The sequence below is a fragment of the Taeniopygia guttata genome, chromosome 3, assembly GCF_048771995.1.
Source record: "Taeniopygia guttata chromosome 3, bTaeGut7.mat, whole genome shotgun sequence".
In the NCBI taxonomy this organism is placed as follows: Eukaryota; Metazoa; Chordata; class Aves; order Passeriformes; family Estrildidae; genus Taeniopygia; species Taeniopygia guttata.
In genome coordinates this window covers 96,215,836-96,242,480 of record NC_133027.1, presented here as the reverse complement: position 1 = coordinate 96,242,480, position 26,645 = coordinate 96,215,836, and the positions used below count along the sequence as shown (strand labels likewise).

Sequence of the window (26,645 nt, the reverse complement as noted above, 5' to 3'; positions counted from 1 at the left end):
CTGAGGCGTTTTAGGACTTTGCAATACCAGTCTCTCTGCTCTTTAAGAACTGCACTTTTAGGAGCACTCACCCTGTGCATGCAGAAGTGCAGACACCAAAATCCATTAATTGCTTTTGACTATAAAGTGTAGTCTATTGTGCTATGTTTGTTTTTTCAGGAAATAGGGTCACCTATCTGTCTCCTAACATAACTTATCAAAATAAGTCTCTTCTTTCAGAATGTTATCTTAGTCTCTCTGATAAGCTCAGTTACTTTGATACTGTGGTGCAGAAAAATGATACTGCAAGATTTCTATTTCTTTCCAGAAGGAAAAGAATTTGATGTTAGGCACCTATGTGCTGGTTTGGGCCATCTTCATGCTCAACATGAAGCATAAACTGTGCATGTTTTTTAAAATTAAAAACTGAAACAATCTCTGCTTTTTAGTAGAATGTATAACCAAAGTTGTCTGGAAAGGTAATGTTTTAACAAGTAAAAACATTTTAATTGCATATCTCTGTAAATTTGTAAAAGCTATTCTTTGGTTCAGCTAACAAATTTAAAATCTCATCTGTTGTGGAATAGTATTGAAATGCCCTAGAGGGACCCATTTCTGAAATTTTCATGGTATTGTCTTTGGTGAATGGTTGAGCCAAGGTTTTCAGGCAGTCTGTACCTTGAGTTGCAATGCAGAAAGCAGTTACAGGGAAGATGACCCAACAGAGCAGGCTGGTGTCCTGTGTGCAACCACAGAGCTGGTCTGGAGAGGACTGCTCAGTGCCAGGGAGATGGGAGAGGTTGGCTTACAGCAAAGTTTGTGAGAACAGAGAGAGCTTGTAATTTCCACACTTTGTTTGCAATCAAAACCAGACGCTGGAGAGAGTGGGGTGGGAAACAAGGCCTTTATCCCTGCCAGTGTGGGTTTGAGGGCTGGGTTACATCAGAGCTACCAGGGAAGCAGAGCACAGCAAAACTGAGGACTTTCCCAGAAGCAGCAGAGGTTGCTTATGTTAGAGACCACTGCCAGAGGAGATCAGCAGAAATCTGCTCAGTAAATGTACTGGCTAGCCTTCTGCAGTCAGAGGGGCAAGCCCTTCTTGGGGACAATTCAACTGTTTGAAGAGCACAGCATCCCCGAGGGATGGTGGAATCAAGTGCTAAATTTCCCCTTGTGCTCCTGGAGTAAAGAGAAAGAAAACCGCCTTGGAGTTGACCTGGGGCCAGCCGTTTGCCCACCAGCCATGAAAACCACTCACTTATCCTATCCTCATTGAATAACAGGGGTTTGAATTTACCAAGCGAAGTGATGGACCCTCCAGCCTGCTATTCATTACTCCAATTAACAATCAGTTGCCTGAAAAATGGGCCAATCTGTTTCTTGGGGAGCCACATAGAAAATCCACAAGGCAAGCCAATTAGCATACCAGTCCTCACCATCTAGGGAATCTAATTTAGTTGGTTGATCTAAGTACCAAAATATTGTTGTTTTGTTATGGAGCATATAATGTTTGTTAAATGGCTGAAATCCCCCGGGGCCCATATGCTGCTGATACTCCCTGCGTCCTCCCAAGCTGGCAGAGGCAATAAGGCAAAACTGTTTTGTCCCGCACATGGCCCCTGTATTTTCCTGGCACAACGCGGCAGCTGGACGAAGGCAGAACAAACCTTCGCCACCCAGGGTGGGCGGGATAGCTTCCCTCTGAAATAGTTGCACACTTGAGCAAGCCCATTGTCTGCCCAGAAAGTATTTCAACCGCCTCTTACCAGGCAGCCGCGGCTACAAATAGTGCGCAGAGCCAGTGTTTGGACAACCTGTCTGCACAGAGCATTGTGCAGGAGCAATTAGTTTGCAAATTGCCCATTTGCACATCCGCGCATGAATTAGTTACATTGCTCCCACAGGATTTGTTATTCTTATCATTGCTGTTAAGGAAGGCCCATGAATAAAAAAAGGTAATTTGGATGAACGCGTTTCTCCCTACCAGTGCGAATTTGGAGCCTCTTCCTTGGTGTGGACAGGCAAGAGGGTGGAGTCGCTTAGCAGGAAAAGAGTGATTCTGCGGGATATTGCTCTTCGTGTTTCTAATACTCTGGGTTGATGCTAAGTTTTTTGCTTATTTCGTAGCTTTTTTTGGTGAAAGAATACACATGACAGCTGTAAGCTTGTACTGCCATTCCTGGTGCACATGCTCTGTGCTTGGAGATGTGGCCCCAGTCCTGTAACTGAACTGCTCCTTCATTTCTAGAGAAATCCCACGGTGGGATTTTAGTAGCCAAAGAAACACCAGAGGTACCTATATATTCTGACTGATTTAGTGGCATTACTTTTATTCTGGTCTGAATTTGCTGGAGCTGGTGGAGAGTGACACTGGAAGGAAAGGAATCTAACTGAATGGACACTCCTCAGTGTTTACACCCCAGTTGAGTTCTCCAGTTCAAAAACCCAAACTGCAGATCACTGCAACCTAATCAGCAGGACGGTATAGGGGAGGGGTGACTGTATGTGTCATACACGGGCATTTTGGTCAGACACTCCAATTAGTCTCTGCCTGCAGAAGAGGTTGTGCTCTCACCAGCTTTGTTCATTTGTGCAGGTGTCTTAGGGTTCTGCTGCCTAGCTTTGAATGTGCTGATGTTTCTCCACCATCCTCTCACTGTCCTGAGCTGGGTTTTAGCTCAGCTGCTCACCTTGCAGGCCCTAATGCAAGTATTTAGGTTCTGCTATATGATCACCTTTTGGACCACTGCATTCCTGCCAGATGTCCAGAGCCTTGGTAGTCCAGTGGCTACTGCCAAGACTGAGAAAAGTTACAGAGAAGCAAGTTGTGGTCAGGTGAAGTGAAAGTCCTGCATGGACATCTGTTTTTCTTCTGGGAAATCTCAGAAGCTGATGTGGTAGACTTCAAGTCGCCAGAGGCCACGTAACAGCAGCACCCCAAAAAATGAAAATAATAAAAGGAAATCCGTCTCTGCCTCATATCTTTATGCTGTAGGTTTATGCTGTAGGTTCTGAAAATGTCTTTTCTGAGGGTGAATAGTGTCACTCTACCCCATGTGCACATGACATCATGTATGAACAGTCAAGTTCATAGTTGGCGCAGTTAAGAACAGCACATTTTTGTCTGCTGTAAATAAAATTGGGGAATCCACGGTGAAAAATATGCCCCTTCTTTTTTTACCTAAATTAATCTTGCTTCTGGGAGGCAATGTTTTCCAACCAAGACATTCTATTCAACATTTTCTTAGCTATTTTAGGTACCATCCCAAAGGACTGTCTCCAGTTACCATATTTTCCGTGGAGAGGTAGATTTGTTTTTTAGAAGCAAAAATCTATTTCTGCAAGTGGTTCAATTTGCTGGCACATCTGACCTATGCTATTTAGTGTTTATTTATCACCTTTGCAAATGTGATGGAAATCAGTAACATTTAATGTTTCTTTGCAGCTCAGTGGTTGACCAAACTCCTCTGGGCTGAGAAAAGGCTGATGTTGATTTGAAGATTTAGCAGTCAAATAGATTGAAAACTTGCCAATATGAGAACAGCCAATTTTGTATTACACTCATTTCTATTTAAATCAGAATGAAATAAAATTCCTTTGAGAAGCTGTAGTAGTATTTTATCAGCATGTTTGCAATCTTTGAGCCAATTTATAATATCACGGAAAAGGGTCATTTGTCTGCTCTCAAACCATAAAAAGCAGGACTTCCTGATGCTGTGTTAGCTCTCCAAAATTCTTTACACATTGAGTTACCTACTTTTCCTCCTTGTAAAGGTAAGCAGCAGGTAGTAAACCGGCAGCTTTCTCCAAAAGATGTGACCACTTCTTCTTTCCTTGTTTGAAACTGCAGTTTATTGGCTTAAAGAAATTTGTTCTGAACTGTGAATGGCAGCTCAACACTCAGCATCTTGTAGAAAGGCCAGCTGACAAACAGAAGATAAGTTTGCTGTTGGTAAAAGTAGGAACTTCCTTCTTACTTTCTTTGATTCTATTAGTCACGGTCTATTTCAGTGCTGCCTTTTTATTTCAGTGTCTCTCCTTGCCAGTTCCTGCCTCCTAGTTGGTACCCATTGGTGTGATGATTTCTCTGGAGCTGCTGGAGTATAAAGCAGTTGTGCCTGTGATCCTAAGTCTCACCCTCTGATGGTCCTGAGATTTGAGGAGCTCAGGTTATGCATGGGGTAAAAAAGGATCAGGATGCAGCTGTTCTGCTACAGGCCACTGCTCTTCGATCATAACTGTGGTCAAAATGCTTTGGGGAATGGGTGACTGCTGCATTTTATTAAAGACATGCAACTGAAATAATAATCGGATAAAAGGATCATTTATTGTCAAATGGAGCTGCATTATGTGATTTCATATCTTTTCCTTCAAAATCTCTGCATTTCAAACCAGCTTGTGGTTTTACTCTGTGCCATTAACACTTTGGTATTACACAGGAGTATATTTCACATGGCAATTCAGTGGGATATGGATTATGTTATCAGGAAATAAATAAAATTTTCTCAAGTTGGCCTTGGCTCTGCTGGTGGTAATCATGAAATTGTTTGTCCTTAAGCTATGGCAGAGGATTGGATTCTTAAAAACTGGATAGACAAAAATGCTTTTAAAGTGATTTCTTTACAATAAAAACATGATAGTCTTAAAGCTAACTGATAATCTTTGTGAGTCCATTCCATGTGAAGCAGGAGAGCAAACAGATTCCCAGCTGATGTAACTTAACATAGTCCCATTTGCTGAGAAAGCTGGGTCAGTCCACAGCAGCTGAGGATCCAGCCCCGTGACTAAAAGAATCCTCATCTTGATGGAAAAACAAGGGAAAAGACTGTAACAGGATTTTGTGAGGACAAATAATATTACAGAGCAAATAAGATGGGCTGGGGACCAAACAGAATGATGGTTTCATTTGTAATTTCTCAAGATTTTTTTTTTTCTTTAACTGGAATATGCACCAATAGGGACAAGTTGTCTCGTGGAGCTGCTGAGGGCTGTTAACCTCTTTTAGTATTGTTTAGTGTCTACCACTGTAGTGGAGTTAGGCTCATGAATGGTACACCTTTAATAACAAAACTCCTGAGTTAATCTCCTCTAGAGGTCTGCGTGACATTACTAGCTGTAATCTAACCCTTCCAGGTTATTGTCAATGCACTTATGGGCATAAAACCTTCTTTGGGAGAATTAGGTATTTTCTCATTATGTGTGCCAGTAGCTTTTCACTGAATATCACTCCATTTCCATGAAAATCTGAGTTACTCTGGAAAGTTGCAGTTTACCTATTCTATAAAAAAGGATCTTCAGAATTTTCTACTGATCTGTCTTTTACCTGCCTCTGCATTAGTCAGGTGAGATAGTCTCTGATGGACTGCTGGAAAGTGAAAGCAGTTTGTTTTCGGAACAGGCAGATGCAGGATGTGCGTGGGGAAGGAAACGCTGCAAGCAGATGAGTCCCTGCCGCATGTGGAGTCATTTCAGGACAACGGCCTGGTGGCAGGAGCATCCATCCATTTCTGTTCCTTCCTCTGCTTGCAGGACCTCGTTGCCATGTGTCCTGGGAAAATGTGCAGCTGCTTGGGCTTACCACTGATCAGCTGCTCAAAAGGTGTTTAAGTTTCCAGGGCTGCATGTAGACACCTCGAGTCTGAGCCCCAGGCAGCCACAGCCTATATTGGATTTCAGCTCCTGTGGGGAAAGTAATGCTTAATTTACAAGTAATGTACAAGTAAACTTGTACATCCAGGTTTAGCAAACTCTCCAAGAAAGGGACCTTCTCTTGCTTTGCTTGTCATGTTAATAATAAACAAGCACAGCACAGAGACTGGAGTAAGTACAGCAAGGGAAGCTGTGATTGCATCGCTGTGTCACCCCTCTTTGTGCCACACATGTTTCACTAACCTTGTCCTCACCTGGGATGTCCAGGAATGCACAGCAGCAGAGCTGTACCAGGGGTGAGTATCCAGGTGCCTGCCCTCTGCCTTGGGAGTCAGGAGCTGACCAGTGCCAGCTCTCACATGCCTTGCAAGGTGGAGCAGGGAAATCAGGTCACAGCAGAGAGGGGTTGCAGTTTTGTCATCTGCAGAAGAGTTTGTGGGAGTTTGACGTGCTGGGTCAGTGGCAGGTGTCCAAGGCACTGGGAATATTGGAGAGTCTTGTCCCTACTGAGTTATCAAAAGCAAGGAGAAATTTGCTGGCAGATGACATCTCCAGTCAGGTCTCTCCTGCACCCAGCTATAGCTGCAAACCAGTGTTGGTCTTGTGCTGCCCAGATTTTTTATTGCTGACATGTTTGTGTGTATAGAAACCTTTGTGGAGACCATTGCTGAGATGTGATCATGTGCCAAACTCTGCAATATAGAAACAACCTGGTGCATTCCCATTTCCCACCATGGTTTGAGCATGGAGGAGAAGCAAGGTGGGAGATGTTACAGTGTTTAGTACTGTGGCTGTATTGTGAATAAACTCTCTCTGTTCCAATGCACCAGGAACCCAGGACAGACCTGGCAGGGGTCTCCATGTCCTCCATGTCCTAGAGAGCTGGTTGTCTAGGAGATCACTGAGAACTCATGGATAAGCTGGAAATTAAATTGAAGCCTCTCAGGCGCTCTAGACAAGTCATCTCCACCTTCTCTTTCTAACTAGCTCTTCTCAGGTCCTGTGTGCCATTCAGCTTAGGGGGCTGCCCAATACTGGAGAAATCCCAGACTGATCTGTGTTAGTTTTGCCAGCTACTTTTGTTTTGCTTTAAATTCATTGCTTTTTCTTTTCAGAGACTTGTTCAGTGGGGCTTGGCTTGAAGAGGGGGTGAAATGCCATCACACATTCTGTACCTTATCAGAGGAAGTGTAATTGAGCCACCTACCTCTTAAACAGACTGCCCACCTTTGAATAATCAGGGAAAGCCACCACAAGGGTTAAACACTTTATTTAGATGGCTTTGTTTGTTACGTGTGTGCTTTGCTTGTTCTGAGAATTAACAGAAGATAAGCTAAAAGTTCATTTATAAGAGTATTAAAGGATAATTATGATGGAGTAAATGCAGCAGGTCAAAAGGCATTATGATGAACAGAATCATAATATAGGGCTTGGGAAAATAAGCTAAAATGTACAATGCCTAACATCACTCACTGAATGCCACAGAAAGTGTTCCTCCTCGCAGTTTCCCTCTGCTTCTTCATTTCCACTCTAAATTAAAGTACCTCCATCAGCACTCTGCTGTTTGAACATGAATATGTCATGATAATCAATTGCAGTAACTTAAATTAAACTTTTGGGCAGGCATAAATATGTGACCTTTTAATATCAACGAAATGATAAAAAAGATTTGGTAGGAAATCTGTTTCAATCAGATTAGAGGAAAAGTGGGTAAAGCTGATTACAAGCCCACTAAACACAGTATTTGGGCAGTATTTGTTCAGAAACAATAGCGTTAATTCTACTTTAACAAGTATTATCTGGAAAATCAATAATTAATGGTAACCCATTATCAACTTGTAATTTAGCACAGAGATTAAGTTGGGGGAGAAGTGAAAGCGAGTGGGCAACCTGCTTTTACTTGACCTGTCAGGCTGATGGATTAACAAGTGACAGCAGGGCTTCATATTTTTGTAAAGGAGAGGTGGTAGAAATAAGTCAATTTGGGCCTCTTGTTGTTTGGTATCACCTTGCCCTCCTGCCTCCTCAAGCTTTGCAGAAGAGCTTCCTGCTGCAGCCAGGTCACTGCAGCCAGAGGGATGACATCTTCAGTGGCACTTAGTCCTGGGACAAAGTGGGGGAACACCATCCCCAAATCCATGGGATGCAAGGAGAGAGGTGAACAGAGGAGGGGGGAAGGTTCTGTTTGTAGGTGGTGTGAGCATGTGTAGCAGCATCACCTTGGCTGGGCTTCCTACAGGGGCATCCCCCTCTTTGACATCTTCATGCAACTCCCAGCTTGCCAAAGTGCTCCCTACCATGCTTCCTTCCTTGACTGACAGGACTTGTAGCAACATGTGGGAATGCATGTGAGCAGCCAGATTTTCCTCTGCCAGCTCCTCCCTCGCCCTCACCACATCAGCTCTGTTTGGGGAAACAACCTTATTTGTCATCTGTGCGGTGCTGGGACTTAAATGCCACCTGTGTGTGTGTGGGTTGGAAGTGGTGTGCACAACTTGTCTCTGCATCTGGTCATTGCAACAGATGCCAAACAGATGATGGTTTTGTGAAGACAGCATTCTTCCAGAGGATACAGATGTCCTCATCAAGGATCTGTGTGTGTGCACGTGTGCATGATTCTCTCAGGGTGTCTCTGTGTGTGTTTGCTGAGGTCAGAGCATGCTTTTAGAAGAGGAACATCACTAAATTTCAGGTGGACAGCACTGAGCCAACACTTCTGCCTCACTGCTGGTCTGCTCATCTTCTTTTTCTGGGCAGAGGCTCTTTCTTCCCAGAGCTGCGTTACCTGTCGCTGTTGAGGCAGGACAGGAACAGAACTCCAGTCAGAAGGCTAGATGAATAGAACTCAACTGATTTATTTCAAATACATCACTCTTTTTATAGAGAACATTGAGAAGACTAATTTCATTGGTCTTAAAGTAAAAACATCTCACACCATTGGTGCGCTCTGAATGACTCACGGTGGCAGAACATATCCATAAACTATGTGAACAAGAGAGATAGAGAATTATTTACATTCCTTTGCAACTCTTTCCCAGGCCCTAGCCTGGCAGAAACCTCTCCTTTCTCTCTGACTGAGCTGAGGATACCCATAGTTGCCTACCTGGTTTTGGGCAGAGTGGGATGCAGTCTGTAGGCTATACTGGTTTATGAGAGTAAGAGGGTAAAAAGAGATGGGCTGAGGACAGTGGAAAGCAAGAAAGTCAGTGCTAGGGACTTGTGGAGGCCCTGCTGCAGCTGGACATGGCTCTGCAGCCACCTGCAGGTGGGATGCTCTCTGCCTTGCTCAAAGGGCACTGGTCACAGACGACAAGCAGTGGTCTTTGTATAGAAGAGAGGCAAGTGTGCAAGAATATATCACCTCTTTTAATGGAGTTAGAGCTGGAAAAAGTGACCTCTTGGGCTGGTCTCATATTTCCCACCAAACTTGCCCTCACTGTTGATGTGGGTGAGGAACACCATGGCAGGATGAGAAGCCCAAGAGCTGCACTTGTCTCTCCATTTCCACTGGCTGTACCCTCTGTTTCTGAGCTGCCCTGACAGGGAACTGGAAGATTGATGTCCCGACTCTGGCTGGACACAGCTGGCTCTGGGGCACAGTGTGCAGCGGGGTGGTGGTGGGGGTTTCATGACAGTCAGCAGGGCGGGATGCTCTCAGCAAAGGGAACAGATTGAAGGCAGATTGTGTGGGTGAAGTAGCACCGTGCTACACAGATAGGGAGTGGCTTCAGAAATGGCATTTAATCATTCAACATTAACACAAGACATCTGTCACCACCCTTGGCAGTGATGGTGCTACACAGCAAAACAATATGTTCTGGTGCTCCTAATCACAGGAAAAACACTACTTTTTTGCAGAGAGTTCTTTTAGTGCCCGGCACAAATCCTTCTATTTTATTATAGCAATCCCAGCCAAATCCTCCAATAAATGGAGTTTTTATTAATGTGCAGCTGTTGAATGAGAAAAAAAAAACAAAACTCAGAAATAAAAATGAATCCCTGAATAATCAGGCTGATCCCATGCAGTAAGAACAAACAGGCCGACCACATACTTACAGCTTTTTGGTATTATTTAAAAATATGGTCAGGGCTTTTCTTTCCTACTATATATATATTTTTTTTTTTTTTACACAGACCTGATTAGATTTTGCTCAGGAAGATCCAAGCCACTTCTGTGAGCTGGAAATGCAGCAAGGAGTTGGAGGATCTAAGATGAGGTTACATTCTGTATATGTTCCTCATATTTACCTGCTGCCATGGTCAGGAATTTGCTTAGGCCAGAGAAGAGAGTGACAAGGTGGCATGGTGCCCAGGGCAGCTGGAGTTTGGCTTTGCAATGAGGGATGTGCTTGCAAAAGACAACAGAAAAAAGTGTCAAAAAAAACCAGGGTGGAAAAAGGTAAGCAACATAAGTCCTCTGACCATGGCAGCTCTCAGCAGAGGATGGTGTGGTTTGCTTTAACTAGCTGCAGTTTGGTGCTCTTTGCCTTGAACTTTGAGCTTTCCAGGTGAAGTGCCAGTCAAAAGCGTTATTTTGCAGCTAAAAATGAAGCAGGAGTGATCCCATGGTGATGTGGTGGGTGAGGCAGGTGCTAAGCTGGGGGAAAGAGCAATGCCCACCCTGCATTTATCTCCAGGTCTTTTCCCTGTGCACATGTCCTGCCCTGCCAAAGCATCTGCAAGCTCTGTGTGATGAGTGGAGAGGTCTGCCAGGAACAGAATAAATCTCCTTCCTTTATGCTCGCTCTTGCTGCCGAGAGATCTGGTCCAACCCTGCTCCACCCACGGCCCAGCCATGAGACTGAACGCGCGATGGAAGCTGGGCTAAAGCAGGTCCCAGGCTCCAGTCCAGCTGGCAATACAGCAACCATCCAGGGCTGTTCCCTGATGGCTCTGGCCCAAAGGAGAGTGCTGAGTGAGCAGACATGGAGGAGAATTGCTGGAGCTGCCATTGGATGTGTGCGGGTGTATGGGGACTCACCTAGAGTTAAACCTCCAGCAGGAGGGCAAAGCCAGCCTGGGAAGCACCCCCAGAGCCAACAGGGCTTTCATGCTACCCGAGCTACCCCGAGGTCAGCTGTGGCCATTGGACAGTGCCTGTCACCAGAGCCAGACCCTGATCACCCAGGGGTGCAGCCTGGCTAGTATGAGACAGGAGGGAATGTCCTGAGCAGATAGCACCCTGCCTACAAAATGGCACGACCATCTCTGCTATTCATTCTGATTAAATCTGAGCCAAAGTAAAGCCCTAATTCTTCTGATTAAAGCTTAGAAGTTAAGCTCTTCGGACAGGATGTGTGCCTTGCCCTGTGCTCTCCTAAACCACTTTGTCCATTCCATGACAAGATGCTAATAACACACTCCTATACGTTTCTTCTCAGACACTCATGATGCCCAGTCCAGAGTGTGTATGATGTGCCTGGGACAGCCCACCACTTCTGTCTGAGTAGTGGTATTTATATGAGATCACCTGGCTATTTTGGAAGCAGGCAAGTAGAAGGAACTGCTCCAAGCAAAACAGAGGCCCATGTCTGCCAGGGTTCATCCTTTATGGATTAGGTTTCTCCTAGAGGAATTGCCCTGGGAGAGATGCCCCAGTCCAGTCATGGGTTGGGGTGTTACAGAAATGCTGTGTTACTTCAGGTGCTCTACAAGTGTGGGATCAACCTGCTGTCACCGCCCTGCAGGGAGTAGTTAAAAGGCAACTGGCATGGGGAGTTAGGGTGTCAGGGACAGGAGTGGATTTGCCACTGTCTTAGCCTCCATTAATAGGTAGCTTACCCAGGGTAGCTCTGTTATGAAGCTTTACTTGAGTGCTTTGTACCCTGCTTGTCTGCTCTGCAGGACTTTCTGAAGATGTGGGATAGGACTGTGGATGAGGCTCACCTGCATCGCACTTGTCTTTAAGGAGAAGCTCCTGGCACCTGCTGGGAAGTGTGCCTTGGGCAAGACCTGGGCTTCTGTGGTTTCAGCAGGGTCTGGGGACACATCCGCAGGGACTCGTCCTCCACAGACTTTCAGCTTCACGCAGAGAATCTAGGAAACTTGTGTCTTGAACATCTGGCATGGGGATGCTCTCCCATCATTTCCTCCTCAGCACCACAGTCAGAGGCACAGCCTGGTATTGTTTGTCACAGATCAATGCATTTACCCATGTGGAAAAATGTCATTACCACCAGGGCTCGGCTTTTCTTTCCCCTTGAACCGCCCCTGCTGTGCTGGTGAGGGGCTGGCTAATTGCCTCTTTTCTCAGGTTGCCCCTGGGGATGGCTGCCCCACAGCCTGCCACACAGCTCAGCTGCACTCTCAGGTCTTCCCCCAGCCAAAGGGGCTGCTTTGCCAAACAAATGAACACTCAGCCACTGTGCAGGACCATGGGGCTCTTTGTTACATCTCCTCCTGTGAGCTAAAGAAACAAAGGGGGAGTCACTTAAAAAGAGAGGGAAGGATGGATGATGGGCTCCAAGCCAGGAGATGAGACGCAGGTAACCTGATTGTCTGTGCATCCTGCTGGGATGGCCCCCAAAATGGGACTGAGGCACAGATTTCCTGCCCTGGGCAGACAAGAGCAGAGGAAAGGGTATTGCCCATGGTTTCTGCGGTCACTGCTGTGTGTTCACCTCTCAGGAGTCTGAGGAGTGCTTTGGCTGGAAGAGCTCTGCAGGAGCTGCAAAGGAGACTGAGCTGGGGGATGTTGAAGGAAACTGGTGACCAGACATCTTTTCCCTGTAGAAACTGGAAACCTTCTAGGTATCAAACAACAGGAATTAAGAGTAATTTCACTGCAATTCACTGCAATTTCCAAATAGGAAGAAAATCCATTTGTTTTACTTTCAAAATCCATTGTAACCTCAAGCCAAAAGGGAAGACTGCAGACAATAATCCTATAAAGGAGAGGTTTATTTCTTCCTCTTATTACTTTTCTTCCTCCTCTTTTTCCCAGGGTGTGACAATACCAATAATATAAGTCCTGTTTAAGATGATTAAATAATTATTCATTGTCAGCAACATTCAATCTGTTCATTTTGTACAGTATGTTCCCTTTTGGCATCAAGGCCCACCTTGACTATGTTAAAGGAATCCCGTCAAAGCAAAACCCAGGAGCTGGTAGAAAAGCTGGAAAGTCCTCTGTGCTAAAATCTGTCCTTTATTGTAGAAAAAACATTAGTCCCACAAGGAAATTTTACAAGTTTTATAACTCAGTGCTGCCAGTGTAAGAGAATAGAGGAGAAGATGGTGTAGGAGTGACATCGGTGAAAGCAAGGCTGAGCTCTAAAGGGAGAACCAGGAAGGGGAAGTCCCCACGTGTTGAAAGATGCCCCTTCTGAATATCAAAAGAAAATTGCAGAATGCAGTGTCAGAGCACAGAAAACACATCCCTGGGTGCGTGGGAGGAAAGCTGGGCAGGAGCAGCTTTCCTGCAGGATCAAGTAAAATGTGTGCAGTGAATTACAGGAATGCTATCTGTATTTCTCACACCAAACAATGTCATTGCCTACAAAGATGAGACAGGCAAGCATGTGTGCCTTCACTCTTCTGGGAAGAAGGATCCATGCACATGAATATATTTTTGTTATTTTTCTCTTATTTCTATAGGTCCTTTAGATGATCTGTTTGGGACAACATAGCTTGGGTCATTTGCTTGTGTAATGTCTGATAGGATTTGTGAGACTGCCACATCAGTTTTCAGCTAAAAGACCCCGGTGTAGGTCTCTTAGGAATTCAGTTAACGACTTATCTGGTCTGTCTGAAAAGAAATGGTTTGTGTTGGGAAGCCATGCTTCAAAACTTCTCTGCTCAGCTGCAGAGTGGAGATAGCTGGGAAAGCCCAGGTGCCATTTGTCACAGCAAGCCCAGGTCAGTGCTGAGAAGGGGAACTGGACTTCTCTGCACAGCCAAAGCCTCTGAATTCACCTGCAAGTAGAGGTGCCCCATTTCAGCACCTGTTGGCACTCAGGAGAGCCCCTCTAGAAAGCCATATTACGGGTAAGAGTGAGAGTAGTTGCCTGTGTGCTGGTGTCCCCTGCTTTAATTAGGTTAGTTTCTTTCATGGCAAGTGCTGTCATACCAAGCTGAAAAATCAATACCATATGGCACAGCACTCAGATAGCAAACTTGGAGATTAATTAAAGGAGAAGTGCTTCTGTTAGGTCTCAGAGCACAGCGACTGTGATTAGGCATGGCTGAACTGGTTTGGAAACGCAAAGGCTGAGCTGGACACTCTGCCACTCTGGGGTCAGAATAAACTGTGATCTCCCTTTATTTACTTGCAGAAATCACTGGTTAGCATGTTTTCCTGGATTTTCCTGTGTCTTGCTTCCAGGCCAGAGGAGGGAGGTGTGAAGGGTAGCATTGTTCTGGAAGGCTTCTCTTTGGTGAGGTGCTGAGTATGAACATGGAGAAGGTCCTGCCTGGGGCTCACTTTACTCCTGGGCTGGGAGCAGGGAAAGCCATGGGAAGCAGCAGGGAGAGGAGAGGAGAGGAGAGGAGAGGAGAGGAGAGGAGAGGAGAGGAGAGGAGAGGAGAGGAGAGGAGAGGAGAGGAGAGGAGAGGAGAGGAGAGGAGAGGAGAGGAGAGGAGAGGAGAGGAGAGGAGAGGAGAGGAGAGGAGAGGAGAGGAGAGGAGAGGAGAGGAGAGGAGAGGAGAGGAGAGGAGAGGAGAGGAGAGGAGAGGAGAGGAGAGGAGAGGAGAGGAGAGGAGAGGAGAGGAGAGGAGAGGAGAGGAGAGGAGAGGAGAGGAGAGGAGAGGAGAGGAGAGGAGAGGAGAGGAGAGGAGAGGAGAGGAGAGGAGAGGAGAGGAGAGGAGAGGAGAGGAGAGGAGAGGAGAGGAGAGGAGAGGAGAGGAGAGGAGAGGAGAGGAGAGGAGAGGAGAGGAGAGGAGAGGAGAGGAGAGGAGAGGAGAGGAGAGGAGAGGAGAGGAGAGGAGAGGAGAGGAGAGGAGAGGAGAGGAGAGGAGAGGAGAGGAGAGGAGAGGAGAGGAGAGGAGAGGAGAGGAGAGGAGAGGAGAGGAGAGGAGAGGAGAGGAGAGGAGAGGAGAGGAGAGGAGAGGAGAGGAGAGGAGAGGAGAGGAGAGGAGAGGAGAGGAGAGGAGAGGAGAGGAATCTAACTCCACTGCTTGGGAAGTTTCATTTCCAGGGCACAGACCAGAGTGGGACAGTGTCTACCCCTCTTTTGGGCGTTGCTGATTTAATGAATATGGCAGCTATTGTGTGTGTTTGGGACCCTCACAGCCGTTTTTCTTCTGCCGATACTTTCTTTTCGGCTTTAATGAGTGTTTCTCTAATTGACTTGATGATTTCTGTTTAATTAGCACATTTTGGAGAAATGATCAAAAAATAATAAGATAAAGTAATCAGACAAGCATAGTGCAATGGAATAATAGCTCCTTTGTGGGGCTAATTGGAGTGGACAGTCCATCGGCTAGTTTGGGGCTCCTCACAGTTGGATATTCCCAGCCTAGTTGTGCCTTGTGCCCAGAGCTTCCAAACACCCGCATAGACCCAGCTTTGGTAGTCATTTCAATTAGCTTTAATGAGCTGTGAATGAGCACCAAGGAGAACCGAGTCTGGGCCTGACCTGTTTTGCCATTGCTCAGATTTTGCTTAAGGCTGTGGCAGCAGAGTTTGTCCAGAACCTGCATCAGGTGCCAGGCCCTGGTTAGCACCAGGCAGAGCATCTTCAGGGACGGATGTGTCCCAGCTCACACATTCTGTATAGGAGGAGAGGGGGTTGTCCACAGGGATGTCAGATGGGCAGATAAACGGTACTAGAAAGCAACAAGTTTGGCAGAAGCAAGAAGGAGGGGAAGCAAAAAGCAGCAGCTGAAGGAGCAACCAGAAATCAGAGCTACCGCTGTTGTGACTACTCCATCTGGGTTTCTTCCTGAACACTCTGTCCCTCTTGTTCCCATACACACACCCCTGAAACAAACACCAGTCTCCTTCCTAGGAGCAGGAACAGTGTTTTCCATGGGCTACATCACCTGTAGCTGCTTGGAGATACACAGGGTGAGCTCTGCTTGCTCACCCACTGCCAGCCACGCTTACAGTTGATGCTGTAGGTGTAGCACCTTGATGGCCATTTGTTTGCCCTGTGTTGGCTAGGAATTAATTAGGAGATGGGCTCCAGGCTGCTGTGACAGCTGTCTGCGTGCGGCACTTCCCAGCAGTTTGATTAAATCTGTGACACTCCAGATGTGAGCACCCTGTGCAGCGGCACATGGTTTGCTCTTAAACTCCACTTAAACTGTGACTGCTCTTCTGGTTTTAATCAAAGGCAAATGCCTTAAGACAGAAATCTGTGCAGAGGAATTAGTAGGGATGTCTCTGGGGCATTTCCTTGAGTGGGACAAGGAAAGGGACCCCCCCTCCCGTGCCAAATTAGGGCTGACAACACTTGCAGTAAGCTGGGCTGGCGATGTTACAGCACTGAGCAGGTGGTGCATGGCCAGCTGTGGCTGCGCTCATCCTGCAAACCCTCTGCTTCACCAACATCCTGTCGAGCTCCAAATGAAGCACTTCCCACAGCCTGACAGTGCAGGGAGCAGAGGTTCCCTGATTCATTTAACCTGTTCATGCCGCCTGCCTCTGCAAATCCATCACCCCAAAATGGTCAGTACTTGGCCACTACATATACCTGTTCCTAACTGGCCAGGAGTGCACACAAAATCCACCACGGAGCCCTGCTGCAGCCTGAGGAAAGTCTCATTGCCTGCATTTCAAGGAAGAGGCTCGTCTGTAATTTAGAGGTGGGGATTTAGCCTTGTAAAACACAGATGGGATTGGCTGCAACACCCACCTCTTTGCTGCCTTCTCCCCTAGGCTGTTTCTTGGTTCCATTTCACCCACGTGTCAGAGACAATGCTTTCACAACAGCCATCACTTCCCCATATTCCCAGCAGGATGTGGAGGAGGCAGAAGAAAAGCCTTTTTCTTCCATCCATGCATATTGAGGTTCCCAGATTTGCCAAATTGCTTGTGTTGTCATCAGCTGACTGCTCACCCTGCTGCACCCTGGGTCACCCTGCACCCGTGCAAGGCCCACCATGGCCACCAACAGGCTGGCTGAGCTTGCCCTACACAGCAGGTGCCCAAGGGCTGTGGTGCCAGCACCATCCCTGGGGAGCAGGCTCCAACCTGCTCCCGTGCTGGTGTGCCAGGAGCTGATGCAGGTGCGGGGTGTGGAGCTGGGGAGAGCCACTGGGCTGTGACTGCTGGTGCAGGTACCATGGGTGGGTGTGCAGTAAGAGCTGAGCTTTTGGAGATGGGTTCTCCATCCAGCCTGGGGCACAGGAGCCTCTTCCACCCTGAGCTGCCTGAAACTGTCAGATGGTCCTTTATTATTGACCTGATTCATATCTAAACCAGGGAGGTGAAAGCTGTCTTATCCCATTACTAATCCCCTAAACCAGGCCCTTCAATACCTTCTCCTTGCTGCCCCCTCCTCATTGCTACAGCAGGTGGTTGCAGGCTGAGTGCACATCCTTCTGGGGCTTTCCCTGAGCCCATGGTGAAGACAGGGACTCCAAAACCCACCAAATGCTGTCTTTGGTGTTATCATCAGCCAAGGGAGGTCTACCAAAATGCTGCATGTGTCTGTAATCCCCTAAGGACTTGCAAGGCTTGTTTCTGGGCTCTGAGTGGGACAGCTCCAGGCATCCATCCCATCATGTGTGCCCTACATCCTATAGGTCATGGCAGGTGTCTGACATGGTGGTGGAGCAGCCATGGGAGGAGGGGACAATGTGAGGACTGTCCCACCTTGCTGTGTGCCTAGTCCTGCAAAGTGCAGCAGGGATGGGGGTGCTCCAGCATCAGCTGCAGGCAGCACTCACCCCCTGGGACATGGGACTGCACCGAGGCCGGGGTCCTGTGGCCTGGGGCTGCTGCGGTAGAGCCCCATGGAGATTCTGGCTCCTGGGGCACCTTGAGGCTGCTGGGCCGGCTGGCACAGGCACCCTGCCCATGGGGAGGGGGGGCAAACCCCAGGGAAATTAGAGCAAGGGGCGATGTTTGATGTTCTGCTCTTTAAGCGATTAATAATCTTTCGGCGTCGGAGAATCAGCTGAAAATCTTCCTTAGAAAATAATGAGCAGAGAAACATTTACTGATTAGTCTAATCCCAGCTAATCCTATCTGATGAGCATATATCAAGATATCCTTTAACTGATTTATTGTCCAAAGGACCGGTGGAGGTGCCCATCTTCACCATGGCTGGGGGATCTGGGGGTGCAGCAGGAGTGTCCCCACCCCACATCGCACTGTCCTGTCCCGGGAGCAGGTGTGCCCCCATCCCCCAGGGCATGGCCTCGGTCACCCTCGCCCTGGGCAGCAGCGCCATATCCAGGCCACCTTGCCAGCATGGGGAGATTTAATCGCTATTTCCATTTCTGCATCTATCGGCTTTCTCTTGGGTTTGAGCTTTTATGTTTCATAAACTGATTAGGAGCAATTATACGTGCTTTATCCCCAAACTTTCCAAATGCCTAGGCCATATGCATATTTAAGGCTTCATCATCTCTCCCAACAGCTCAGCCTCAATGTAAACTGCTGAAATCAAGCTGATTCTGGGACAACATCAAAAATTAGGGTTTTAACCACTAATATCTGCTCGAACAGGAAATTTGTTGTGGGTGGTGGCCGGATTATGTCTTCTAATTACTGTGGCAGATCCTCCCTGCCTAGCAGTGAAAGTCTCCTATTCCAGCAAAACTGCAGCAAAACCACTCTGGAGAAGCGAAGATGCCCAAGGGGATCCCAGTGTGCTCAGTGTCGGCGCAGGGGGAAATCCTGGGTGGGGTGCCCCAAGCATCCCTTCATCCTGGGAACATGAGTACCCCGAATTGGTGTTTTGGGAAGTGTGACCACATTCCCACACCTCCTATTCCCCTCACACCCATTTGCCTTTCTTGGCGAGAAGCACGATGGTCCAGAGGGTCCCCCCCGCCAGCCCCCAGTGCCGGCCACGGCAATTATCCTAAATGAAAGTTATTGTTCTGCTAATCCTGGGAACAGCTTGCGATGGGAGATTTGGGTCTTTCTTTAATAATGCAAAGTTAATGCGGAGTCCCCTTGTAATTATCTTTATCAGAAGGACCCTCGGTTAATCTGACCGTCCAATGAAGGCCTGGATCAGGCGGCCCGTGTAAGCCGGTTGTAAATCATTTCCATCAACAGATGAAGGGAAGAGGGGAAAAAATTGCAGCCCAGGTGCAAGAATCTGGGAGCAAAAGGGAGCATAGAGGCCAAGCACCTCGAAGTGACCCTAGCCCTGGGGACAAGACACCTGGGGTCAGGGAGGCTCCTGCCCAACAGCCCCTGCCTGTTCCCATCTCTGTCTCTCGGGTGCTGAGCCCAGTGGGATGTCCCATCTGGGATGTGGGGCTGAAGGGTCTTGGGCTGGAATGGGGGTGCTGGGGAGTGCCCTGCCAGGCAATGGAAGAGAGGATATGGGGACAAAAGGACACAGCAGGGGGTTCCTGGGAGGAAACCCGGAGAGGGAGCCCAAGGGGATGTGAGGGGGATTTATGGGGCATGGGGGGGAACAGGCTGACCGGGCCGGGGCGGGACAGGTACTGAGAGGGGGTCCTGGAGAGGGTTTGAGCGAAACCGCAGGGGACCCGGCGGGGGGTGATGAGGACCGAGGGGCGGGGGCCGAGGGGGGCGGAGGGAGGGACGGCGAGAGGGGGCGCCGGGGGGCAGGGCGGTGGCCTGGGAGGGCCGGGGGAGGGGCGCGGGACCTGTGCGGGCGGGAGGGGGGACAGAGGCTGTTAATCCGGGGATTGGGAGCGCCCCCCCGCCGGCCTGGAGTGTGATTGGAGCCGAGATCGGCGGCGGGACGATAAAAAGGGCGGTGGGCGGTAGTGGCCGGGCCAGGCGGCGGCGGCGGCGATGCCGGGCCGGGCGGAGCCGTCGGGGGGACGCGCGGCGGCGGGGCCGGTGGCGGTGCCCGTACCGGTGACACCCGGCGCGGCGGCGCGGCCGGGAGGCGCGGGGCTGCGGGCCAAGGGCTTCGCCATCACCGACCTGCTGGGGCTGGAAGCCGAGCTGCAGCCGCCCCCCGGGCCCCCCCCGGCCGCCACTGCCGGTGGCTACGAGGGCGGCGGGGCGCTGGGGCTGGGGCTGGGGCTGCTGTGCAGCCTGGGGGGCCCGGGCGCCCCGTGCCTGCTGCCCGCCCCGCTGCCGCTCCTGCCTGCCCGCGGCCCCCGCCCGCCTCCCGGGCCGCCTCCCGCCGCCCGCCGCCACAAGGAGAACATCTCCGGTGAGCGGGGTCGGGGTCGAGGGTGGCCGCTCAGGCGCGCACGGGGACCCCCGTCCGGTGCCACTGCCGGGGCTGCCTCGCACCTGCGGCCGCGGCCGGCATCCTCCCGGCGGTGCGCGATCGGCTCCCGTGCCGCCCGTCCCGCCGGGATGCCGCTCCTTTGGCCCTCCGGCAAGTGTGGGCTCCCACCTCCTGCCCCGGGATGGCATCACCGGAGCGGCACCGCGGGCTCAGCTGTGGGAGGGGACCCCTCCGTGCCCCGCGCCTGCTCCCCGCGGGCGGCTGGAACCGTGTCTGGGGAGCTGCGCTCGGTTGCCCCGCTCTCGACGGGAATGTGACTCTTCCCCTCCCGCATGCTGCTGCCAGATGAGGACAGCCTGTCCGGGGACGCCAGCGACCTGAAGATGACCACCTCCCAGATCAAGAGGAAGAAACGCCGGCACAGGTAGCGCCCGGGAGCCAGGCTGTCCCCGTTCTCACCTCCTCGCTGCTGCCACCATCCTCTCGCTGTTCCTCCGATCCCCAGGCTGGGGCGGTCAGTATCCCCCAGCGGGATAAAGGGAGGAAAAGGAGGAAAGAGGAGGGCTGCAGCTGGGGTGGGGGGAGGATTTTCCGGAGGAAAACCTCAGCGTGGCGGGGGCTGCCAGCCTCGCTGTTTGCCCAAGGGTCCGGACGGTGTGACAGGATGGTCTCTATTCTCGGCAGGACTGTATTCACAGCTCACCAGCTGGAGGAGCTGGAGAAGGCTTTCAATGAAGCACACTACCCCGACGTCTATGCCCGGGAGATGCTGGCTGTGAAGACGGAGCTGCCGGAGGACAGGATACAGGTAGGTGGCTGCAGCGGTCCTCTCTCTTCCGAGGAGTCTGTGGGCCGCCAGCATCTGTCTCCTCTGCTCTGTGACAGTGGGTGCAGATGGTGGGAATGTGGTGGCACTGAAACACTGCAGGGCGCCTGGGGGGAGGCTCAGCTTCTGCCTGCTGGCATGGAACAGCCTCCAAATGGACATGCAGAACAAGGGGACTGAGCTGGCCCCAGCAGTCGCTTATTACTGGCAACTTGGCTCTGTTCTCCCACTCAGGCAGGAGCTGGGAGCAATTTGGAGCTGCTGGGCCAAGCTGTCACACAGGAGCTTGCTGACTAGCTTGCCCCTTTGAGGGGCACATGGCATTTTAGGGCCTGATCCTGCTCCCCTATGGAACAGCTCAGTGGCTTAAGAATGAGGTGGTGGTCTGGGCAGCGGCCTGCTTATATCTACTCCCTTGAACCTTCAAATAGAGGAGTGGGGTGGGAAGAGGGACCTGAAAACCTTCTGTCATCATTGGTCACTGCATTACGGAGCCCTTTTCCTGGAGAGGTTGGTGCTTCGTGGATCAGACAGGGAGGCCCTGCGGGCAGGCAGAGCAGCGTATGGTGACTTTGGCTGGGATCACCCTCCTGTGTCACAGTCAGCCTCGTGTTAACGTGTGCTCCCTCTCCCCCCCTTCCTCCCCTCTCTGACACCCACGTGTGTGTTCTCCCTCACACCCCTCCCCACACGCCGCCCTGGCTGCCCTCCCGGTGCCGCCTGCGTGTCCACACCCTGTGTCTGCACACCCAACCCCTCCACTCACCCCACGGCTGACCTCTGGCCCTGGATGGACATTCCCCCGTTCCCGATGGGCCCTGCACACCCGGCCACGGGGGCTGTCTCCTCCCCAACCCCACCCCTCCGTGCTCTCCTGGCTGTTACCCCTGAAGGTTTGGTTTCAGAACCGAAGAGCCAAGTGGCGGAAGCGGGAGAAGTGCTGGGGCCGGAGCAGCGTGATGGCCGAGTACGGCCTCTATGGGGCCATGGTGAGGCATTCCATCCCCCTGCCCGAGTCCATCATCAACTCTGCCAAGAGCGGCCTGGTGGGATCCTGTGCCCCGTGGCTGCTGGGTGAGTGGGAACTTGGGGTGCTGCTGGGGGGATCAGGGCTCAGCTTCTTCTTTCTTATGGCTGCCCTTGCCTTTTTCCAGAAAGGAAAGGGGCCTCCCTGGCCCTGAGCTGTATACAGGCTGCCAAATACCCTCGGTTTTCCACTTCCTCCTTGCAAAGAACTGCTAGGAAAAGGAAAACCTTTTACTGCTGTGTCAGACAGGTGCCTGCACCTGGGTGGATATCACCCTGCAGTGCTAGCAGGCAGCATGGGAGTTGCAAGGCATCTAAAAAGTCACCACCACCTGCCCCTAAACTGAAGATATCTCAGAGCTACCTCAGAGCTACCCTCTGCTCATACAAACTCAAAATCCAGGTTGGAATGGGTCATTACAGCACACCTCTCCCTGTAAGCCTTCCCTGCTACAGGGAAGGTACAGACTAATTTTTCCACAAGCCATCTCCCCAGGCTGCAGAGAGCAGGTGGCAGGGCTCTGGGATGGGAAAGGCTGGTATTTAGAGAGAGCTTTCCTTGGGACGTAGGCAAGAACTGAGGGAAGCAGCAGTAATTCAGGAAGTGATTCTGAGCCGTCCCAAGCAGAGATAAGCAACCTTGGCTTTGTTCTCTCCCCTCTGCAAGGTATGCACAAAAAGTCCATGGAGGTAAGCAGGAAGGCAGAGAGCCAAGAGAAGCTGGCAGATGGCTGGCGAATGGAGCAGGAGGAGGAGGAACTCAAAGGGACACAAGCCAGTTCCCAGAAGGGCTCTGACAAGCTTGGGCCTGCAAAAGACTTGGAGGACACAGCCATCGACCTCTCCAGGACAGCCAAGCACGAGAAGAGGGGTGTGCTGAGGCAGTACATCAACGGGGACACCCCCACAGAGCAGAACGACAGGGACCACTGAGCTTGGGCTGCCCCGGAGGAGGCCAGACCTCACAGCATCCTGGCGAGACCACAATATTTATTGATATATATATTTTTCTTAAATAATGGAACTGTTATCTGAATTCAGGGCATTTTAAAACCGGGCACACATATCCCCTCATCCCCTCACATTCAAGCTGTTCACTTTTCATCAGAGCCAGGGTGGAGGGTGGCAGAGGGGCCAAGAGCAGTGTGAGGGTGGGAGCACATTGTGATCAGCACCAATTGCTGCTGGGGAGGAGCCCCCTTCTCCTCCATGCTGGGACCACTTCCCCAGCTAGTCAGAAGCACAAAGACGAGCAACACACTGGGAGTTGCTCCCTCCTCCAACACACAGGTGCAAGGATGGTCAGGAGTTTACAGACGCCTTCTCCAAGCACTTCCACCCCGGCGCAGCGCCTGTGTGCACGTCCTTCCATGCTGAACACACAAATCTTCCACCTCGAGGAGCAGCAGGGTTTTTAAACATGGTATGGTTCATCCTCAAGCTGGTGTAACCTGACAGACAGGCAGGTTTATGCTCCCTGAGGATCTAACCTGCCAATGCAGCCTTATCACTGGATTTACACTGTGTATCTTCCTTAACTCGTATTTGGGAGAAGGGGGTAAGGATGTTTTTGTTTATGCAATGATTTTGTACACTCTTGAATGTCACTTGCCACACTATGCATGATAGAACAGACCTTCTTGAAAAGCAAGCCATAGTACCCTGGAGCAATTAAACAATTTTGTGAAGTGACATAAGAAGATCTTTTGTAATTGTCTGTAAAAAGTGTTAATGTCAGAGCTGTTTCTTGGTCACCCTATATTTATGTCTAAAAGCACTTTAGTAATCTGGATTTTTGAATGTGGCTCTTCCTGTATTGTCCACCATTTATTTATTACACATCCATAAATAAAATTGTGTTGTATCTTTGGTTTTCATGCTCTGTATTGCAATTTATACCTTCCTTTGACACATCTCATGGCAGTTGCTGAACCAGCCCATGCACATGCCTTGACAGCTCTCCTGGAACACCTCCAGTTTCATCTACCAGCCAAAACATAATGGAAAATTATCAGAGGGTTTTATTAAAATATCAGTAATTCCCATTTGGAAAGTGTCTTATTGCAGCTCAGGGGGTGTGTGGCCAGGTACCGATGCTGTCACCTGGTCCTGCCTCTGCTGCTGGGCCTGGCTGCTCTCACGGATGCAGTCACAGACTGTGCTGGATAGGGGGAGAGTGGGGGGACAGTTCCTGGGAAGAGCAGAGCAGTAAGTGGCACATGCAGATTTCCTGCTTTTCCCCTCCTTTGCTTGGCCAGACCCCACCAGGCGGCTTGGGGGAGGGGTAACATATGCATGGCAAATACAAGCTTTGCTGGGGAAAAAAAAAAGTTTGCTGGGGGGGCTGTGGGGAGCACGGTTCAGGAAAGGACCAGCCAGGGCTTATTGCAGCAGCAATTAGGCTCACTGAGAGCCGAGACTTAGCACATTGGAGGCCTAATCCTGCCTGAGCAGCATCTGCAAACCTTTTATTTGGGCTGTGCCACGCTGGCACTGGATGCTTGCAATCCTTTTTTTTTTTCCCCTTTGCTCTGCCTGCGTGCAGATGGCCTGGCTCTTTGCCTTGTGCTGGCTGCAGTGCTGTGAGAGCAAGCACGTCACCACCACCAGTGCTACAAGGGGAGACACTGTAGCTCCAGCATGCACAGGGTGCGGACCACTCGAGCTCCTGGTAGTGCCTGGTGGGCTCCCAGCTCTCACCACATGCTGGGAAGGAGGAGCCAAGAGGAGGGCTACTGGCCCGAGGTACTTCCTACGTGCTGGGAAGTGGCTGTGGGGTACAGATGCTGGTGGATGGCAGTGACTGCCCAGACTCAGCTCCTGGTGACAGGGTCTGGTGCCCTCCTCGGAGCAGGGAGTCACTGCTGCCTGCACTAACCCTGGCAAGGAAGTCCCACTGTCCTCCAATGTCACTGCTGGGAGTAGCAATAGGAGTAGGGCAGAACATTCTTGTTGTTGCTTTAGGTTTGATCCATCCTGAGATCAGTGGCAGCCAGACCCAGCCATGGCTCAGCCAGTGCTGGTTCAGGCCTGGGCCAGTGACAAGAGTGTGACCCTGACATAAGGTAATGCTGCCACTTGCACACATCTCCACTGCTGCCCATGTGAGACCCCACAGCCGTCCTGGTGACCACATCAGGGCCTGGTGCCATGAGCTTCCCTTTATAAGGAGCCTCAGGCAGCCCTCAGCCACAAGTGCTGGGCTTGCTCAAGCAGAAGATCCCTTCCCAGTGGCCCAGGCAAGAGAAGACAGTAAATTCAAAGCCAGTGTTCTACACATGCAGATCTCTTCACTGACTGGAAGCTGCCAGGCACCCGCGGGGTGCAAGGCAGTGGTGGGAGTGTCCCACTCTCTTTGCTTGATTTCCCTTATTTTAAAACAGAGATAAAATGGTATTTACATTTTTCATCTACTGGTAGTCACATATTTCTTATGTCCCAGTGATGGGAAGAGCAGAGAAGGCTGCAGGGTTGCATTTGCAGAAGCATCTTCGTGGTGCCTTTTCTGTACAACATAAGCAATATTAATATCTGTGTCACTTTGTTTTGGCCAATCCTCCCAAGCTGTAGGTTGGATTTTCAGTCTGGGAGCTCAGAGGCAGCGAGTCCGAACGCTTTGTAAGCACTCCCTCGTGTGGAGCGGGGCGATGGGACACGGCGAGCAGCCCAGGAAAGGAGGAGGCTGGCTGGAGCCCAGAGGCAGCTGGAAGCCTCACTCCTCCCCCTTATTCCCACAGACCCCTGCAGGGGCACGTCTGGACGTCTGCTGTGGATGCAGAATTAAAGAATCCTGCGAGGTTTGTGTTTCATTACCCTCATCTTGCATCCCCAACAGGCACTTGGTACAACGAGCACCCTCTGGCAGAGGGTACAGGCGCTGATCAGAGCCTCTGACTTTCTCCAGACTGCTTCAGGTGTGGGCCAACCTTGTCCTGGGTGCATCAGGCACAGCATCGCCTGATGGATGAGGAAGGGGACTGCCCCCTCTGCTCTGCACTGGGGCGGCCTCCCCTCGAGTGCTGGGGGCAGTTTTGGGCACTGCAATGTAAAACAGACATTAAAATTATTAGAGAGTTTCCAAAGGAGGGCTACAAAGATGGTGAAGGGTCTGGACGGGAAGCCATGTGAGGAGCAGCTGAGGCCACTTGGTCTGTTCAGCCTGGGCAAGAGAGGCCCCATCACAGTCTGCAGCTTCCTCACGATAAAAGCAGTGGGGGAGACACTGATCTGGTCTTTTGTCTGTGGTGACCAGTGCCAGGACCACAGAGAATGGCTCTAAAGCTGTATCAGGGGAGCTTTAGGTTGGATATTAGGAAAAGTTTCTTCACTCAAGAGGGTGGTGGGGCACTGGAACAGGCTCCCCAGGGAAGCGGCCGCAGCACCAAGCCCGACAGAATTCAACGGGTGTTTAGACAATACTCTTGGGCATTGTCTGGGGCTGTCCTGTGCAGGGACAGAAGTTGGGCCCCTTCCAACTTAGACTATACTATGATTTTGTAGGTTAATTCAGCACTAACACCAATACAAGTCCATTCTTTTAAACCAGGTGCAGGTGTTCAGCCCGCAAAAATCTCAGGCTGCCACTGGCGAGGGCACCGGTTCTGCTCCGAGTGCCCTTTCCCTGCGATTCCACACTGTGCGGCCGTGAGGCTCGCGTGGGCACGGAACAGCAAAAGCCCCACCCGCATTTTGGCCACATTCCCCCTCTGTCCCACCTTCCGCAGGCTCTGGCTGCAGACTGCTGGAGCCGGGGAGGAAGGGGCCGGCATCACCGGGCGTCGCTGCCGCCGGCACGGCCCGGAACGAGCGCCGGAGCGCAGCCGCCCCAGCACGGTCCGGGGCCGCTCCGCGCCGCCGCTCTGCGGCCTCGGCGGGGCGGGGCGGCC

General features: G+C 50.6%; 1 protein-coding gene and 1 long non-coding RNA gene across 3 annotated transcripts; one reads left to right on the top strand and one right to left on the bottom strand.

Annotated features, from left to right (window-relative positions):
* Window positions 1-19,502: 19,502 nt before the first annotated feature.
* On the top strand, window positions 19,503-23,628 carry VSX1 (visual system homeobox 1). Of its 2 annotated transcripts, none has more exons than XM_072927458.1 (5): window positions 19,503-19,886; window positions 20,253-20,331; window positions 20,592-20,715; window positions 21,639-21,807; window positions 22,427-23,628. In XM_072927458.1, exons 1-5 carry the CDS (start codon window positions 19,517-19,519, stop codon window positions 22,690-22,692), a joined length of 1,008 nt encoding a protein of 335 aa, XP_072783559.1. In that variant the 5' UTR covers window positions 19,503-19,516; the 3' UTR covers window positions 22,693-23,628. The 2 variants fall into 2 exon arrangements, with proteins under 2 accessions (XP_072783559.1, XP_002195530.2); XM_002195494.5 differs by having other exon boundaries at window positions 21,627-21,807.
* A 134-nt stretch (window positions 23,629-23,762) lies between these two features.
* Window positions 23,763-26,633, bottom strand: LOC140683787 (uncharacterized). The gene is made up of 2 exons (XR_012055270.1): window positions 26,475-26,633; window positions 23,763-25,797 (listed from the first exon to the last, which is right to left on the bottom strand). It is a non-coding gene; the product is annotated as an uncharacterized lncRNA (long non-coding RNA).
* Window positions 26,634-26,645: the final 12 nt, after the last annotated feature.